Consider the following 16175-nt stretch of genomic DNA (forward strand, 5'->3'; position numbering starts at 1 on the left):
AAAAAAAAAAAAAAAAGGTATCATCTTCGCCATCATCAGTGTCTAACCCAGTAGGACCCACACAGTCACCGTGGTGAGCAGCCATTATCCTTCCATCTTGCAACACTGAAGCTGACCACACTCAGCTCTCCCCATCTCTGGTCCTTGGCCCTGGGGCTCCTGCTCTGCTGTCTTTAGTTCTGACTACGCATGTGGTTAGAATCCCAGCATTTGTCCTTTCTATGACTGGCGTAGGCCACTCAGCATCACAGTCACCAATGGAAGAGCATGACAGCAGTTCTGGAACTTTTAAGGCTTGTACTGTGCCATAGGGGCTGGGGGAGTTAGACATGCTGTGCACACCCGTGTGCCACATTTTGCTTGCCCATTCGCCTGTCAGTGCACACCTGAGGCGCTGTTTCTGCCTCAGCTGTTGTGAACAATGAGTTACAGCAGATGCCTTTCAGTCTACAAACTGTTCATCGTTTTGCCTCTTCCTCCCTTTTCCCTTTTTTAAAAATCTATTTGTGTTTAAAATCTATTTGTGAGTTGGGTGTGGTGATGCACACCTATAATCCCAGCACTCGGAAGGCAGAGGCAGATGGAATCTCTGTGAGTTCAGGGCCAATCTGTTCTACAGAGTGAGTTCTAGGCCAGGCAGGGCTACATTGTGAGACTCATCTGAAGAAGAAGAGGAGGAAGAGAAGCAGGAGGAGGATGGGAGGAGGAGGAAGAGGAGGAGGGTGGGAGGAGGAAGAGGAGGAAGAGGAGGATGGGAGGAGGAGGAGGAGGAGAAGGCTGCTATGGTTAGGTAATAATAACACAGCCCTTCCACACTGCTTTCCAAAGCAACTGAACCATCTGCCGTCCACATGCACAATTAAAACGTTGTGTAGAGCAGGGAACAGCCTCAAACAATGGTCTCCCCTCCCACCTTAATTAAAACAGGGTCTTTTGTTTGCTGGCTACATACACAAGGCTCACTGGTCCTTGCTGTGATCTTCTGGGATTCTGCCCAGCTCATCCATAGGAGCACGGGGATTACAGATCCACAGCCCTGTGTGCTGTAGCAAAGGGATCTGAACTGGGCTCCTCACACACTAGTGCAGCAAGGCCCACTGAGCCCTCTCTCATCCTGGACTTTTAGCCTCAGGATCAGTGAGAAAATGAATTTTTGTTATTTAAGCCATTTGGGCTGCGGTATTTTGTGGCAACAGCTCAGAGCAATCAGTTATGGATACACACAGCTAAAACAGATCCCCAAGGAATTATACCATGAAGGAAAACCAAGCCTAAAAGGTTACATAGTGTATGGGGCATCTGAGAACATTCCAGAAGTGACGTTACAGACGTGGGAAACAGGAATGGCTAACAAGAGCTAAGGAGGACTGGAGCAGCAGGAAGTGAGTGTGGCCATCCACACCAGCAGGGGGGACCTTGTAGTGACAAAGTTCCGCTGCATCCTCACTGCATCAGCAGCAAATCCCACGGAGGGAAGCTACAAAAAGAACTTTGTGCATCAATTCTGTGTCTAACAACCTCATGTGGGTCTCTAATTCTCTCAAAGCACAAGATTTCACTTTTTAAAAAATTGTATGTATGTGAATGTTTTGTCTGCCTGTTTGTTTGTTCTGTACATGCATGGAGGCCAGAAGACAGGGTCAGATCTCCTGGTACTGGAGTTACAGACCATTGTGAGCTGTTGTGTGGGTACTGGGTACCAAACCTGGATCCTCGGGAAGAGCGGCCGGTGCTCTTAACCACGAGTCATCTCGTGATCTCACTCTAAGAGGAGGTTTAAGCAGCAGTCTGCCACAGGAGTCGACTGGCACAGCTTCACAGATCTCCCTCCCTCTCCTTCCTGCCCTCACCCACCCACTCCTGGACTCACACAGCATGGGGACTTGGCAAACACAGGAGATGAACACAGATATGGCCCAAGAGAAACAAGTGCAGAAATCAAAAGAGGAAGACCCTGAAGGGTGGGCGACGCTCCCCCACCTGTCCCTGAGTGTCTAATTCCTCCCCTTCCTTGTTTCTCTCCTCTGAGTACAGCTAGCTTCTCTCTCTTCCTTTCTCTCCCAAGCATCTGTTCAGACACACACACATGTGTATACGTGCATGTGCATGCAGACACAGGTAGAAGCCAGCGTTCAGCGTTGGTGGCGTTCCTTAAATGTCTTCAGTTTTTAACTGAGATAGAGTCTCACTGGTCTGGAGCTTCATAGAGTAGGCTAAGCTAGCTGGCCAGTGAGCCCCAGGGATCTGCCTGTCTCCACTTCTCACCTCACCACCGCTGTTCACAGACTTGAACTCAGATCCTCATGCCTTTGAGACAAGCATGTCCCCACCTTACCCCTCTTTTTAAAAGGAACTCTCTATGTGCCAATTGTTTCCTAGACCCTAGGACCCTTCAAGCCAGGCCAGAGCCCTACTTACTCAGTGCCACCTGCCCCACACCCCCATACACGCTGCTGGTCCCTCTGCCCACTCACGTACAGAAGTCAGCTCACTTGAAGCATTTTAATCAACAAACGTTAGAATCCAGTGGGAAGGCGGCACCGCTCACTGCGACATCTACACTGATGGTCTGTCTCTAGCTCTCCCTGCCTCACTCACAAGTGCTTCCACAAACTCTGCATGGAGTTCAAAAAGACTTTAGCTCACACTTTTACTCCTTGGCTGTGAGGAGTAAATGGGAGAATGAAATTATGACAATTCCACGTCTACAACAAGAAGAACCAGGCAGCTCGCTCCCTTCCTCCCACTGGCTAAAGCCGGCCCCCCCCGCCCCCCCCCCCGAGACTTGTACTTCATGCCCTCTGCTTTCAGTTGGAGCTACAGCAGGGCAGGACCTTTCCCAGCACTCCCTACAAAGTCTCCTGACGCTCCATTGCTCAGATGGGCTCACTTGGGAATAAAGGCTGAGTGATTACCTGTAGTGGCTAAGGCATGCCTCAGTCCAGCAGCGACACAAACAACCTTCTCTCTCAGGCACTGTCCAAAGAAAAGAACAGGCTAAGTCTCAGTCTCATATTCGTCTACAAACTATTCTGTGACTCATGGATGCACTCAGTGCAGCTTGACGCAGCCCCCACCCAACATGCTCACACATAATGCTTTTATATTTATTGCTAGGTGAGAGATGTGTGTGTGCTTATGTGTATGTTTGTGTATTTGCACACACAGGGATATGTGGGCATGTATGTGCATATGTATGTATGTTGTATATGTGTGTCTATATGTGGTGTGTATGTATGTGCTTATGTGTATGTGTGTGTGCACAGGGACATGTGGGCATGTGTGTGTATGTGTGTATATATGTCTTGTGTATATATGTGTGCATGCACGAGTGTGTGTGTGTATAAGTGTGTGTGTGTATATATGTGTTGTGTATCTGTGTGTATATTTATATGTGTTGTGCATGTGTGTGCACAGGGACATGTGGGTATGTGTGTGTATATATGTCTTGTGTGTGTATGTGTGCATGCATGAGTGTGTGTGTATGTGTGTGTTGCACGCATATGAATATGTGAGTACACATGGAGGCCAAAGGAAGACACTGGCTGTCTTCTACTATCGTTTGTCGCCTTGCTACCCTGAAGCAGGATATCTCACTGAACTGGAAGTTCACTGTTTCAGCTAGCTTGGTGGCCATCAAGCTCCCTCCATACAGGCATACACAGACATACCTGGATTTTTAAAAATTATTCTATTTTCTGTCTATGACTGTTCTTCCTGCATGTATGTATGTGCACCCCATGCATGCCTGGTGCCTGTGATGGTCGGCAGAGGATATCAGATCCCATGGAGCTAGAGTTACAAATAGTCGTGAACTACCATGTGGGGACTGGAACCTGAACCCAGGTCTTCAGCAAGAGCAACAAGTGAGTTGCATATGCCCTGCAGTTAAGAGCTGAGGCATCTCTCTAGCTCCTGAGGCCTGAGTGGTTTTTTTGCATGAGATCAAATCCAAGTCCTTGTGCTTGTACGACGAGCACTCTTACCACCAAGCCATTCCCCAGCCCTGTAAATAACTTTTTAAAACATAGCATAGCATAGCACCACATTGTACTATCTCTCAAAGGTATCAGGGCGGGGATCTCCAAAGTCATCTAGTCCAATAGTTAGTAAACATTTCCTTTAAACAGTCAACTACCATATGGTTCCTGCCACACAGCTCAGCTCTGTAACATCATCAGCTATGTATGAGAAAGCATGGCTGTGCTCCAGTAAGACTTAAATAGCAAGGGCTCTACCCTTCCCTTCTGACCCTGTCCCATCCCTACCAAGGTTAGAAGCCAGCCCTTCCTTAAGTGCTCATTCAGCCCCTGCCTGGTACCTGAGTCACACAGGACTCACCATGCCCCTAGGTACCTCTGTATCCTTGCAAACCTCCATTGATCTCTAGGTGGAGCCAAACCCAGCTGCCTTTAGCTTCTGACAAAGCTTTCCAAATATTTGAAGACAGTTGTCATGTCCTCTCTAATACATCTTGTGGCAGTTTTAAAAATAGGTCCTCATATTCTTTGATACTACTCCCTTCAAGTCGCAGAGCGTGATTCCCCTCCCCTGTGTGGGCTGGACTTAGTGACACACTTCTAATGGAAAGAATAAAGGAGCAGTGTGAGTCAGAGAGGGTGATAAAAGGCACCGAGCGAGGCCTCCTCTTAAGAAATCTTGCTGCCAGGTCTGAATCGTCACACAGAGAGACCCATATAGCAAGGAACTGTGACTCTCACCAGAAGCAATGGGTTTGGGTCTCAGGCCACCCCATGGAGGCTGTGCACAGGCCTGGCTGTGTCTTCACTGTTACCTTGTGAAAGCTCAGCTCAGAGGTCCCTGTCCCGACCGTTTCTGACGGGATGGATGCTGCCTGTCACACCACGGTGGGTAACTAATGAACTCTAGACAGACATCCCAGCTGCGGCAGCTGTCCCTGAGCTGCCCACCTCCGCATGTGTCCTGGATTCCTCCTTTCCCTGTGTCCTTATCTACCCCAGGCTTGCCTCAAACTCACTATGTAGCCAAGGATAAACTGGAACTTCTGATCCTCCTGCCTCACCTCCCAAGTGCTAGGACTAAACACATGCACCACCATGTCCAGTTTATGCGAGGGACTACCCCAAGGGCTTCCCAGATGCTGAGTGACACTCCTGGCCCTCAGTCTCTCTCTTTTCAAGGAACAGTGTAAAGGCAGAGAGTGAGTCTTATTGACCATTACGCCCAGGGCCTGTGCACCAATGCACAAGAGAATCCATCACACCTGATGTAGTCTGACCAACATAAAGAAAAAGTCTCCGGCCTCTCTTCTAGAGACTATACTTCTGACAGTGGAATCCCCAGTCACCTGAGCCTTGAGCAGAATAAAATCTAACTGCTAATACAGTTTGTGTAGATGATTCATGAAATCTTCTTTCCTGCTTTCCTTTCTTGTTTCTAAAAGTAACCAGTGGGCCAGGCCCATCTCCGTGTGTTCTTATTGTGCATGCTATTCCACTGCCTATGGGTCCCCACTCCAGCCCCACACTTGCACCTTTTCCTCCTATTCCAGCCTGAGCACTTGCTGGCAGATCCAAGACCCTCTCTCCCATGCTCCCGTACACGTGTCCACACTACTCCTTTGGCCTAGGATGTTCTTCCTTGGCACCTGCTCTGCATCCTCCTTTCCCAGGGAAACCTCAACTCACCTCTTAGCTAAGCTCCCTGTTAGGCAGGAGTCCAGTCCTTCCTTGGGACTATACAAGCATCTATGATTCTATCATGACAAGCACACTGCATGTATTTATCCTGTGTCACTAAATTGTACATCTCTCAGGGGTAAGACGGGTCTTAACGACTACTGTCCTTGCTACCTACATCCAATGCCCACATGTGGCAGCTGCCATTCACAAATGAAGTCTCTCTCTTCTCACTCCCGTTGCTATATGGTAGACAGCTTGTCGAAGTGTTCTGTTACTATGTCATCCAGCATATTTTAACCATTGTTCCTTCCTGTCTTCTTTAATTATAGCAACTATAATTAAGCTAAATTAATTATAACATATGTAGGTTCTTACAAGGCCACCTATTTGCACCTGGGAGTTACAATGGGGACCCAGAGCTCTGTAGAACTAGACTTGTGCACAGGCTTTAGGAACCATTACCCCCAAATAACAGGCTACAGGGCGGCAACTGAACTCCACGAGACGACAGAAACAGACTCAAACTCTCCAATGAAAATGCATCTCCCACCCCTCAGAGTATAGGGATGAGTTGGCAGCAGGGGGGAAGCTCACTGAGGCAGTAAAACTCACTCTGAGTTCAGTGTATTCCTGAAATGATTCCCACTCGCATCAGGACCACTTACAATATACTATGCTTTCCCCACCCCCACTTGACAAAAACTAGAGTCGTATGGGAAAATGGAACCACGATTGAGAAAATGCCTCCATAGATCTTGGCCTATAGGCAAGTCAGTGGGACATTTCCTTGGCTAGCAACTGATATAGGTGAGCCCAGTCCACTGTGAGAGGTGCCACTCCTGGGCCCGTGGGTCCTAAGGCAAAAGACAGGCAACAGAAGATGAAGGTGAAATTGAGCAGGTAAGCAATGTTTCTCCACATCTCTGCTCCAGTCCCTGCCTTAAGTTCCTGCCTTAAGTATTCACCTTGACCTTCCTCAGTGATGAGTGCGACCTGGGAGTTGTAAAATGAAGCAAACCCTTTCCTCCCTAAGTTGTTTTTAATTATGATGTTAATCACAGCAATAGAAAGCAAAGATGGACACACATAAATGTCATAAACCTGTAACGTGGGATGTCATGAAAAGAGTTCTAAACAATACCAAAAGTCTTCTTTCGCCCTCCTCTCTACCACAGTCAGCGCGACATGTGGATGCTGAATACGTGCACGTGATTAGAGTCAAAGCAACCCATAAATCATGCACAGAGTTCAGAGTCTCAGGACAAAATAACAAACGGGAAATACCTTACTCATCAATGTTTCATTTGCGTTTGTACTAAACAACAATAGCTTGGACAGATTAAATGAGTTTGAAGTTTCTAAGGCAATGGGGGTGTGGCCATGCATCTGTTACCATCATGGGAGGTGGGGGCAGGGAAATCAGGAGCGCAAGTCCAGTCTTAGCTACATAACATGTTTGAGGGCAGCCCAGGCTACATGAGACTCTGTATGAAAAAAAATTAAAAAATCAAGGGACTAGAAGCTCAGTAGTTAAAAGAACTGACTGTTCTTCCAGAGGACCCGAGTTCAGTTCTCAGCACCCACATGGGGGCTTACAACTGCCTATAACTCCAGATCCAATAGCCAGCACCTTCTTCTGGCCTCCATGGTTCACAGACATGCACACAGGCAAAACATCCATCTACATAGAATAAAAATAAGTAAATCTTTTTTTTAAATACTAAGAGTTGAAAATAGTGCAAGGAGTCACGCAAAGGCCACAGGTTGTACAACTGCATTTCTATGAAATGGCTAGAACACATAAATGCACAGAGGAGGTGGACGAGTGGCCCCCAGGGACTGGGGGAGGGGAACACAGGAAGCCACTGCTACTGAGTGTAGACTTCCTTTTGGCCATGGTGCAAAGGTTGTACATTTAGATGATGAGAGTGGTGGCTACCTCTGAGAATGTACTGAAAAAACACTGTACACTCTATTTCAAAGAAGCGAATTTAACAGTATCTGAGCCATGTCTCAATAAAGTTATTATTTTAAAAATTAATTTTGGCTGTTTATTTACGTTTAAGTGGGGCTTTTATAAAATTTTTAATCATATGACATTTCTGTAGGTCCTTCCTGGTCTACCATTTGCAGAATCTACTGTCTTTTTTTCTAATCTGTGTGTGTGTGTGTGTGTGTGTGTGTGATGGAGAGAGAGAGGTGTCTAAGTATGTAGGTTTGTAAATGTTGCCGTCCACCTTCACATGCATGTGGAGATCAGAGGACCCAGTCTCTCCTTTCCACTTTGTTTCAGCCAGCCAAGCTCTCTGTTTGGTTGCCCCCAGCTATAAATGGATTCTGGAGACCCAAACCAAAGCCTTCACGATTGCATAGCAAGTGTGTAGCCCTTAAGTCATCTCCCCAGACCTTAAACTTAGTGGCTTGAGGCAAATGGCATCTATTTGGACCTGTCTGTAGCACAGCTCCCATAATTAACAATGCACATATCAAGTGCATCTCTACTGCCCTCATTTATAGCTCTTATAATGTGCATGAAGAACAGATTTCTGCCCAGCAGTGATCCCCTCCAACTGATTTTTAACCAAAGAACTTATTTCCAACTCAGGTTCTACAACTCCATGGGTCTTCAAGGACCTGCCACCCACCCAGTCTTTCATTAAGGGTAAGGATAAATGGAGCAGCCTAAAAACAGCAAGCTAAAACTGAGATGTCCTCACCTCAATGGCCTGGGGGACCACGCATTTGCGAGGGCCGTGAGGCACACCTAACTGGCCAAAGGCATTGGATCCACAGGACAGAACTTGACCTTTTTCTGCAAAACACAAGCATTCAGATTACAGATCTACGACGCGACTGTCTGCGACCAGTGGGGAAACAACAGAGGAAGCAGCAGAATTCCTGCGCCCAAAAACCTTCTGGCCGCTTCCCTTCTTGTATTCCTCCAGACTGAACATTCTGAAGACTTTCTACCACACTGTGTCCTCAACGGCAGAACACTCATGCAGAGCACTGAGCCCAGGGCCTACTACTGGAGTGAAGGAATGGCAGAGAAAACCTACTCCCCACATCACATTTCCACCCCACTTGCCAGGTTCCCATGGAATGACCTCTGCGTACTGTGATACTCTGGACCTCCCTTCTTTCTGCCCTTCCCCATACAATCACCGCAGAGTCTGGGGAAAGGGACACGACATGTGTGGCCTAGCACAGGACAGCTTTCCCCTGTGAGACAGACACCATCCCTGAGCTGATGGTCCTGGTTTCTATAAGGAAGCAGGCTAAGTAAGCCGGTAAGCAGCACCCTTCCATGGCCTCTGCTATGCCCCTGCCTCCAGGTTCCTGGCCTGCTTGAGTTCCTGTCCTGACTTCCCTCAGTGATGAACAGTGCTGTGGAAGCAGAGGCCAAATAAACCCTTTCCTCCCCAAGTTGCTGTAGGTCATGGTGATTCATCACAGCAATAGAAACCCTAACTAGGATACCTAGCACATTACCCATAACTCTCAATGGCACTCCTGGCCACCTAGACCAGGCACACAGTTCTCATGAAATTTTGGGACTAAAAATGACCATTTCAAAAGATCTAGTCCATCCCCAGTCTCTGACAAATGTATTCAGTCTGATTTCTTTTATAGTTAAAATTCTCCTTATAACAAGCACCCTGCCATTTCCCTACATGGCTATAGAGAACACTTGTGGTTTAAGGGTGGGGGTGTTTGATTTAGCTTTTAAAAGCACAGGGGCTTTTACTTAATCAGGGCCCTCCACTGTCCTGCTATCACCCAAAGCCTTGGAGCTATTTACCCAAGGGTGAACTTACCTGTAAGCATGATGGTGAAGTCCCAGCCACAGGCCACCTGTTGGATGGGACAACCAAGGAGAGGCTTGCAGATGGTAAATCGCAGAACTTCCTCTGTGTGACCAAGCCCCAACTGCCCATCTTTATTCAGGCCACAAACAAAAAGACCTCCTCCATCTGCAAGACAGAAAAGCTCCCTGTCAGCGCACACAGGGAGAGTCACAACGGCCAAGGTAAGAAAGAGTTACCATGAGTCACTTGGAGCCACAGACAGAAGGCTTCTTGCCCGTGTTAACGTTATTAACGCGTGGATGCCAACGTGTTCTGGAACCAAAGACCTCAAGCCAAGGGCCTCAAACCTAATGTATAAATGGAAACTCTCAGCTCTGTAATAAATGCCAATCACCAAATGGGGCATCTACTACCACAAGAAAACCAACATCAACTCAACCCTTAGACTGGTCCAGGAGCCATCCCAAGAGCTGAACACGCAAGCCCTTTCCACCCATGTCGATGACCCATGATACTCTGAAAGGCCCATAGAGAAGGCTTAATTTTAAATTGTTTTAAGGTGATTTTAATGTAACAATAACACATATGTAATATAACTTGGGTGTTGTTACTTTATATCGGTACAACTGTATAATTTTTATAATTTCTTTACAAAGGGGGGAGTCCATGAAGACACAAATACCAAAGCCCTGTAAAAGCCCTAATACAGCCCTGAAAATGCCTTGAGTTCATCCACTGCTATCGTGCCCACGAGACAGGTGAAGGAAAACTTGAGTGTGCTGGTTTAGCGTTCACTATCAAACTTCACACAACCTCGAATCAATCGCCTGGAAGGAGTGTCCCAGTGAGAAACGATCCGGAGCAGCCTGGTTCATGAACGTGTCTGTGGATTGTCTTGACTATTCATTGTGATGGGAATGCCCCATCTGAACATGGGCAGTACTATCACTGTGTTAGCGTGAAGAGAGCCAGCTAAGTACAAGCAGCAGGCAGGCAAGGATGCCTTTGCTCCTCTTTCCACTCTGGACCATGCAGGTGATGCTCCCTGCAAGAGCGCAAGGTTAGTAGGATATTCTGTCAAATAGAGCCCTTCCCCCCTCAGCTTTTGGTCAGGCATTTTATCACTGCAGCAGAAGTCAAAGTAGAGCCCTGTGGTCCAGGGAGCTAAAGATCCGCAGAATGGGCATCTGAACCCTGAGAGTTTAACACCACAGCTCCCGTTCTTAACCATCCTTCCCTACGCCGAAGCACATGTGGCACCCAGGCTCAGTACTCTCTGAACTAGGTACCAGGACAGAAAATTAGGGACGAGGCAAGGTTCTTGATCACAAGGGATAGGTCACCTACTTGCAGAGGCTTCAAAGTGAAACTTAAACAGGTTGTAACATGTCCATCAATTCACCTTTATAACCTGAAGCCTTCCTCTCTGAGCCTTAGTTGTATATGGGGGTAAAGAGAAAGATCTTTAAAGAACTCAGAAGTTCAATTCTGACAAGCTACAGTCCCCCTTAATGGTTATTTGGCTCTTTCACCAAAAAAAAAAAACAAAAAAACAAAAACAAAAAACAAATACTGCTCTCTGAGAAATATCAAAGACAAATGAATGGCAAGGTATCATCCAAGGGGAGAATATCTCAATATGAAAGTGAGTGGCTATCCATTTGTGAGAATTACCTGTCACAACTGCAGAATGCCCTCCTCCTCCTGTGACACTCTTGATACACCCAGCTTGACAGAAGTCACTCAGTTGCTGGGGCAGAAACACATCTTCCTTATGGCCAAGGCCAAGTTGCCCGTAGCTGTTTGCACCCTAGGGATAAAAATACAAGGATAAGGAGCCCCCAGCTGTCAGCATCCCTCTCCCTGTCAGTCTCCCTGCCCTGACACAACTCTTGGAACCCGTGACATTTCAATACCCATTCTCAGGGCTGTCTTGGGCAATCTGCCTTAACAAGCCAGGCCCATCTGTGAGCACCATGATTTCAGAGGAGTCCTTGACATTCACAAACATGTGTCTCACTTTTCCCTTCAGGTATACGACCCTGTTCTAGTTCCCTTTGTGTTGCTGTGAGGAGAGGAGACCAAAATTGATTTAGGGAAGGAATGGGTGTGTTGTGGCTTACACTTCCAGGTCACAGTCCATCAATGAGAGAATCAAGAGAGGAACTTGAACAGAAGCCATGTCACTACCTGTGACTCTCTCTGGTTCACTCCACGAACTAGAGATGGTGCCACCCACAGTGGACTGAACCTTCCATAACAATCTGTCGATCAAGATAATCTCTCACAGGCCAATATGATTGAGGCCTTCAGTTGGCATGTCTCTTCCCAGGTGAGTCCATGTTGTGTCACATGGACAATAAAAACCAACCAAGACTTAACTGCCTTTGGGAATCAGCCCACAGATCCCCTCTGATAAAAGCTAATGATCTAGGAACGCTGGGAAAAGGAAAGATTAAGGGTAAGGATGGGGTCGGGGGTAAAGTTAAGCAGGAAATAATACACTGGGCTTGGCTTTGCCTCCTACCCCTCCCCCATGCTCACGAGGAAGCAGTGGCCTTTCTGTATCCAGTCAGTCAGCTAAGGAGGCAGCTTCCCTAAGCCTCATCATTTCATCTGTCCAGAGCAAAAGCTAGACAATAAATAGCTTTTCAAGTACAGCACTGGACAACTCCCAGATTCAGATCCCCCTTGTGAACTTACACTATCAAGTCCACACATCGTACAGGTCTAGGCTACAGCAGAGTGATAAAGTGCTTGCCCAGCATGTTCAAGTTCCTAGGTTCAATCCCCAGCACCGGAAGGAAAAAAAAAAAGTCTCTAATCTGAAATCCTTTCAGCTAGGTAACAGGCCCAGAGAAGAATTCAGCAGGTGTAGGAGTACTATCAGAAAGACCCTGTAAAGACAGAGGCTGTTGTCTCAGCAACAAAAGGTACAAACACAATAGTGAATGGACACCTGAAAGAGCCTAACACCCACCCAAAAGCATTCTTATCTCTTCAAGTATCTACTCCCAAACTGGTTCTTTTGGAGGTGAGTTTAATACCTTTTTTTTTTTTTTTGAGGGCACATAAATGGGAACACTTGGTTTAAAACAACTACCAAAATATGAATACAAAACACATACTTATGGAAACCATCCCACCTCTTGGGTGCTTCCAGCCACCTTGAGCTGCAGGACTCCAAGATGAAGAATGAGATTTGTGGGGAGCACAGGCTAAGAAGGTCTTTTGAACAATACAGTTCTAACAAGTGCATCTCTGCACACAGGACAGCCACCTTTAAGCCTCACAACTAAGGAGCATTCGTATCCACTGTACGGATGAGGAAACTGAGGCCTGGAGGCTCAAGTGATGATCCAGTTACACCATTGGATGAGTGAGCTAGAAATCCACTTCTTTCATTAGTTCTTACTGTATCCATAAGAAAACAGGTATGTATAGGGAACCAGCCCAGAGATTAAGTCACACGACTCTAGACCAGCAGTTTTCAAAATGTGGGTTGTGGCCCCTTTGGCAAATCTCTACCTCCAAAAATAGTACATTACAGTTCATAACTGTAGCAAAATTACAGTTACGAGGTAGCAATAAAAATAATTTTATGGTTGGGGGTCACCACAGCATCAGGAAGGTTGAGAACCCCAGCTCTTGCCTATTGCTCACGTACATTGCTTTGTCCCCCTTCTCCTCCTCTTTGTGTCATTCCTTGGCACTAGAGTGCATTGCTGGCTTGACTGATCTACCTCCTCTCCTAGAAAGTCACCACCATGAAGGCAGGGACTTGGTCTTATAGCTATTCTCCTAACCCTGAAACTGCACTGGCTGGCGGGCTGTGGATGTCAGACATAAGTCTCTCCACCCTGGAATGCAACACTGTTTAAACGCACTGTCAAATAACACTGTTACATACAACACTGTTGCACAGAATGAAGCAGAGAGTATATGCTGGGGTTTCTATCTTCTCTGGCTACCCTATTACCAGGCTTGAAGGCTGCTAAACATTTAAGAGAGAAGCCAGGTTAGACCAATCCCGGGTTCATGCTTTGTATCAACTTCTGTGGTGCAATAAGGGCCCTAAACCCAGGATAAAGTTAGGTAAAGAAAAATTTAATATACCCTATGACAACTGTGTATACCTTCCTTCTTTACAAAGGGTCCAGACACAGCGTGTGCATACACACACACACACACACACACACACAAAACCACTTGGAACAAGATGAATTGTGTTCCTTCAAAATGGCTATGTCAAAGCCCTAACCTCTGACATACCAGAATATGACTGTATTTGGAGACACACCTTTAAAAAGGTAATTAAAGCTAAATGATGAGACAGATCATAATCCAGTCTGTCTAGTCTCTTCCCAAGACACCAAGGATGCCCATGCACAAAGAAACGGCCACCTGAGGCCCCAGAGAAACCAAACACCTTAATCTTAGACTTGCAACTTCCAACACCGAGAAAATAAATATCTATTGTCTAAGAACCCAGCCTGTGGTGTTTTGTCACGGTGGCAGCGGAGGCCAACTAATACGTGCTCCCTGATTACGCAGCAGGAGGAATACCCCAGCAGGCCTCCAAACACACTAGGTTCAGCCCTGGTTCTGTCTCTGTCCATTCAAGGCCACAGCTGAAAGGCTTTTCCTATCAGGTGTTTTTCCTCTGTCCAAAAAGACAGCAGTCTCCAGGTTGGAAAATGACAGCAACACATTCAGTTACTAACGCCCNCCCCCCCCACCCCACCCCCACCCCCCAGTCCCCAGCCCCTGCTAAGCCTAGTTCAAGTGCTACTTCAAGGAGTTGAGCCAGCCAGCCAGGCCAAGCCATGCTCTCCTTTCTGACAGCCTTACACTCAACAAGTGAAAGGTATATAAATTCTAATTTTGGCAAAAAACATAGCTGTTATGGCTTCCTCTAGCACAAGAACTGGGAATAGCTATGTATTTCCCAAACATTAACAGATGGCTGTGCACATAGGTACACATTCATTCGTTTCATTCGCTCGTTCATTATTCATTCATTCATTCATTCTTTAGTCAACAAATATTTCCCTGGGGTCTACAAGATGCCAGGCACCAAGAGAGACAATGTGAACACCACTGGCTCTGTACTCACTCTCAAGAACACCTCCGCTGTAGTCAAGGAGACTGCCGTTAACAAATCATGCATTCCATTACAATTTTGGTATTTAATACTAAGAACAGCAACACCCGACATATGCTTGCTGTCACGCATGTCCCCCACACTCGTGGGTATAAAGCCTCCTCTCCAATCATATGGAAGGATGACCATAGGTCAGTCAAAGTGCAGTGTCAAACCTGCCCAGCCCAGACTTCCACACCCCCAGAAGAGAAAAGATCTGGTCACAGCCGAGTAACAGCAAATACGCAGGGTCTGTGCCTCGCGCGGCCATACTCCACAGGCCTCACATCCACAGGACGCTCCCCAGGGTGATGGCGCTGGAAAGAAGCCTTCCATCCTCCAAGCAAAAGGAAGGTTCGATGACACAGGTGGCCCCACGAGCTCTGGGACCGAGATCTCTCTGCCAAGCCTCCACGCTGTCTTTCTAGGCAGTCTGGCGGCCAAGCGCTTTCCCAGAATGGATGCTCTGCTCTGGATGCAGGGTCCTCCCGAAGGGCTTCAGTCCCTCGGGTCCTCATCCCACAGCTAGCAGTAGGCCCCTCAGGCACTGCGGGGAGACCCTCCCACCGCACCCTCTCCTCCTTGCGGCAACCAAGGCTCCTCCAATCCAGGACCCTAGCTCGGGCCGCCGCCTCCCAGCTCCCCGCCACCCACGCAGACGCCGGGAGCTCCCGGGTCTCCTCGCCCCTTCGTCTCTGCCATAGCCCGGGGGCGGAGCCACGTACCCAGGCGAAGAGCACAGCAGCGGCAGAGACAGTCTCGGAGGCGCAGGACTCCCGCGCCATGCACACGCTCAGCCAGCGCTTCCGGGAGGGCTGACGCGGGGCGGGGCCTCGGAGGCCAGGGGCAGGGCGAGTCCGGGAGCTGGGCGCGGTCAGCGGGACGGAGGCGGGGTAAAATTAGGGATTAGGAGGGGCCAGTGGGACTGGAGCAAGACGTAGCTGGGTATGGTCCTGCCCTAGGGCGCCCGGACTCAACCAAAGCACTGTCAGACGGCACCTCGTGGCCGCCAGGGAACACACCCGGAGGTGCCTTACTACACCCACACTGGTAATTCTGCACCATGTTCAGTAATCCGGAAAGCTCGCCACCTGTCCCACGCTGCCCAGAGCAGATGACCTGACAGGGATGCAACAGCACGGTGGGAAGGGACCTGAGCTGAAGATGGGAAGAGTCCAGTCCTGAGTCTTCACGAAGCTACCTTGGCCCGCTTCGCTGTGCATTTGGGAACCTGAGAGTCTTGGGGAGTCGTGTTAGCCTTCCATGGCGGAAACCCACTACTGGTGACACAACTGGAGCTGGCTATTGTCTGATGTGCCTGCGTTCTCCCTACTCTCCGCAGCCCCGCACCATCTGCCCTAATTCTAATCACGAGCATTGATAATTCTCATCCACGATAGATTTTCATATAATACGGCTTTCTGTCAACGTTGTCGTGATGTTGGTGAGAGTTTAGTAATACAGTGTACCAGTGCACACTGGGGGAAATGGAATTTGGAATCTGGAATCTGGAAGGAGGACAAAAAGAGCATGTCCCATTTAAGGCGATGATCTGCATTC

The 16175-nt window shown here is 47.9% G+C and overlaps 1 protein-coding gene across 4 annotated transcripts in view; it reads right to left on the reverse strand.

Annotated features, from left to right (window-relative positions):
- Window positions 1–15429, reverse strand: part of Sergef (secretion regulating guanine nucleotide exchange factor) — a 203174-nt gene extending 187745 nt beyond the window's left edge. The window contains exons 1-5 of one of the 4 annotated variants that reach the window (XM_021168201.1): window positions 15341–15429; window positions 11147–11282; window positions 9482–9637; window positions 8381–8475; window positions 2916–2976 (exon numbers count right to left, since the gene is read on the reverse strand). In XM_021168201.1, the coding sequence (XP_021023860.1) occupies window positions 2916–2976; window positions 8381–8475; window positions 9482–9637; window positions 11147–11282; window positions 15341–15400 (508 nt within the window). In that variant the 5' untranslated portion in view covers window positions 15401–15429. Of the gene's footprint in view, window positions 1–2915; window positions 2977–8380; window positions 8476–9481; window positions 9638–11146; window positions 11283–14588; window positions 15169–15340 lie in introns of those variants that run through there. The other 3 variants (XM_029480146.1, XM_029480145.1, XM_029480147.1) reach the window with 3 other exon arrangements.
- Between the last annotated feature and the right edge of the window lie 746 nt (window positions 15430–16175).

Source organism: Mus caroli, chromosome 7 (genome assembly GCF_900094665.2).
Source record: "Mus caroli chromosome 7, CAROLI_EIJ_v1.1, whole genome shotgun sequence".
NCBI lineage: Eukaryota > Metazoa > Chordata > Mammalia > Rodentia > Muridae > Mus > Mus caroli.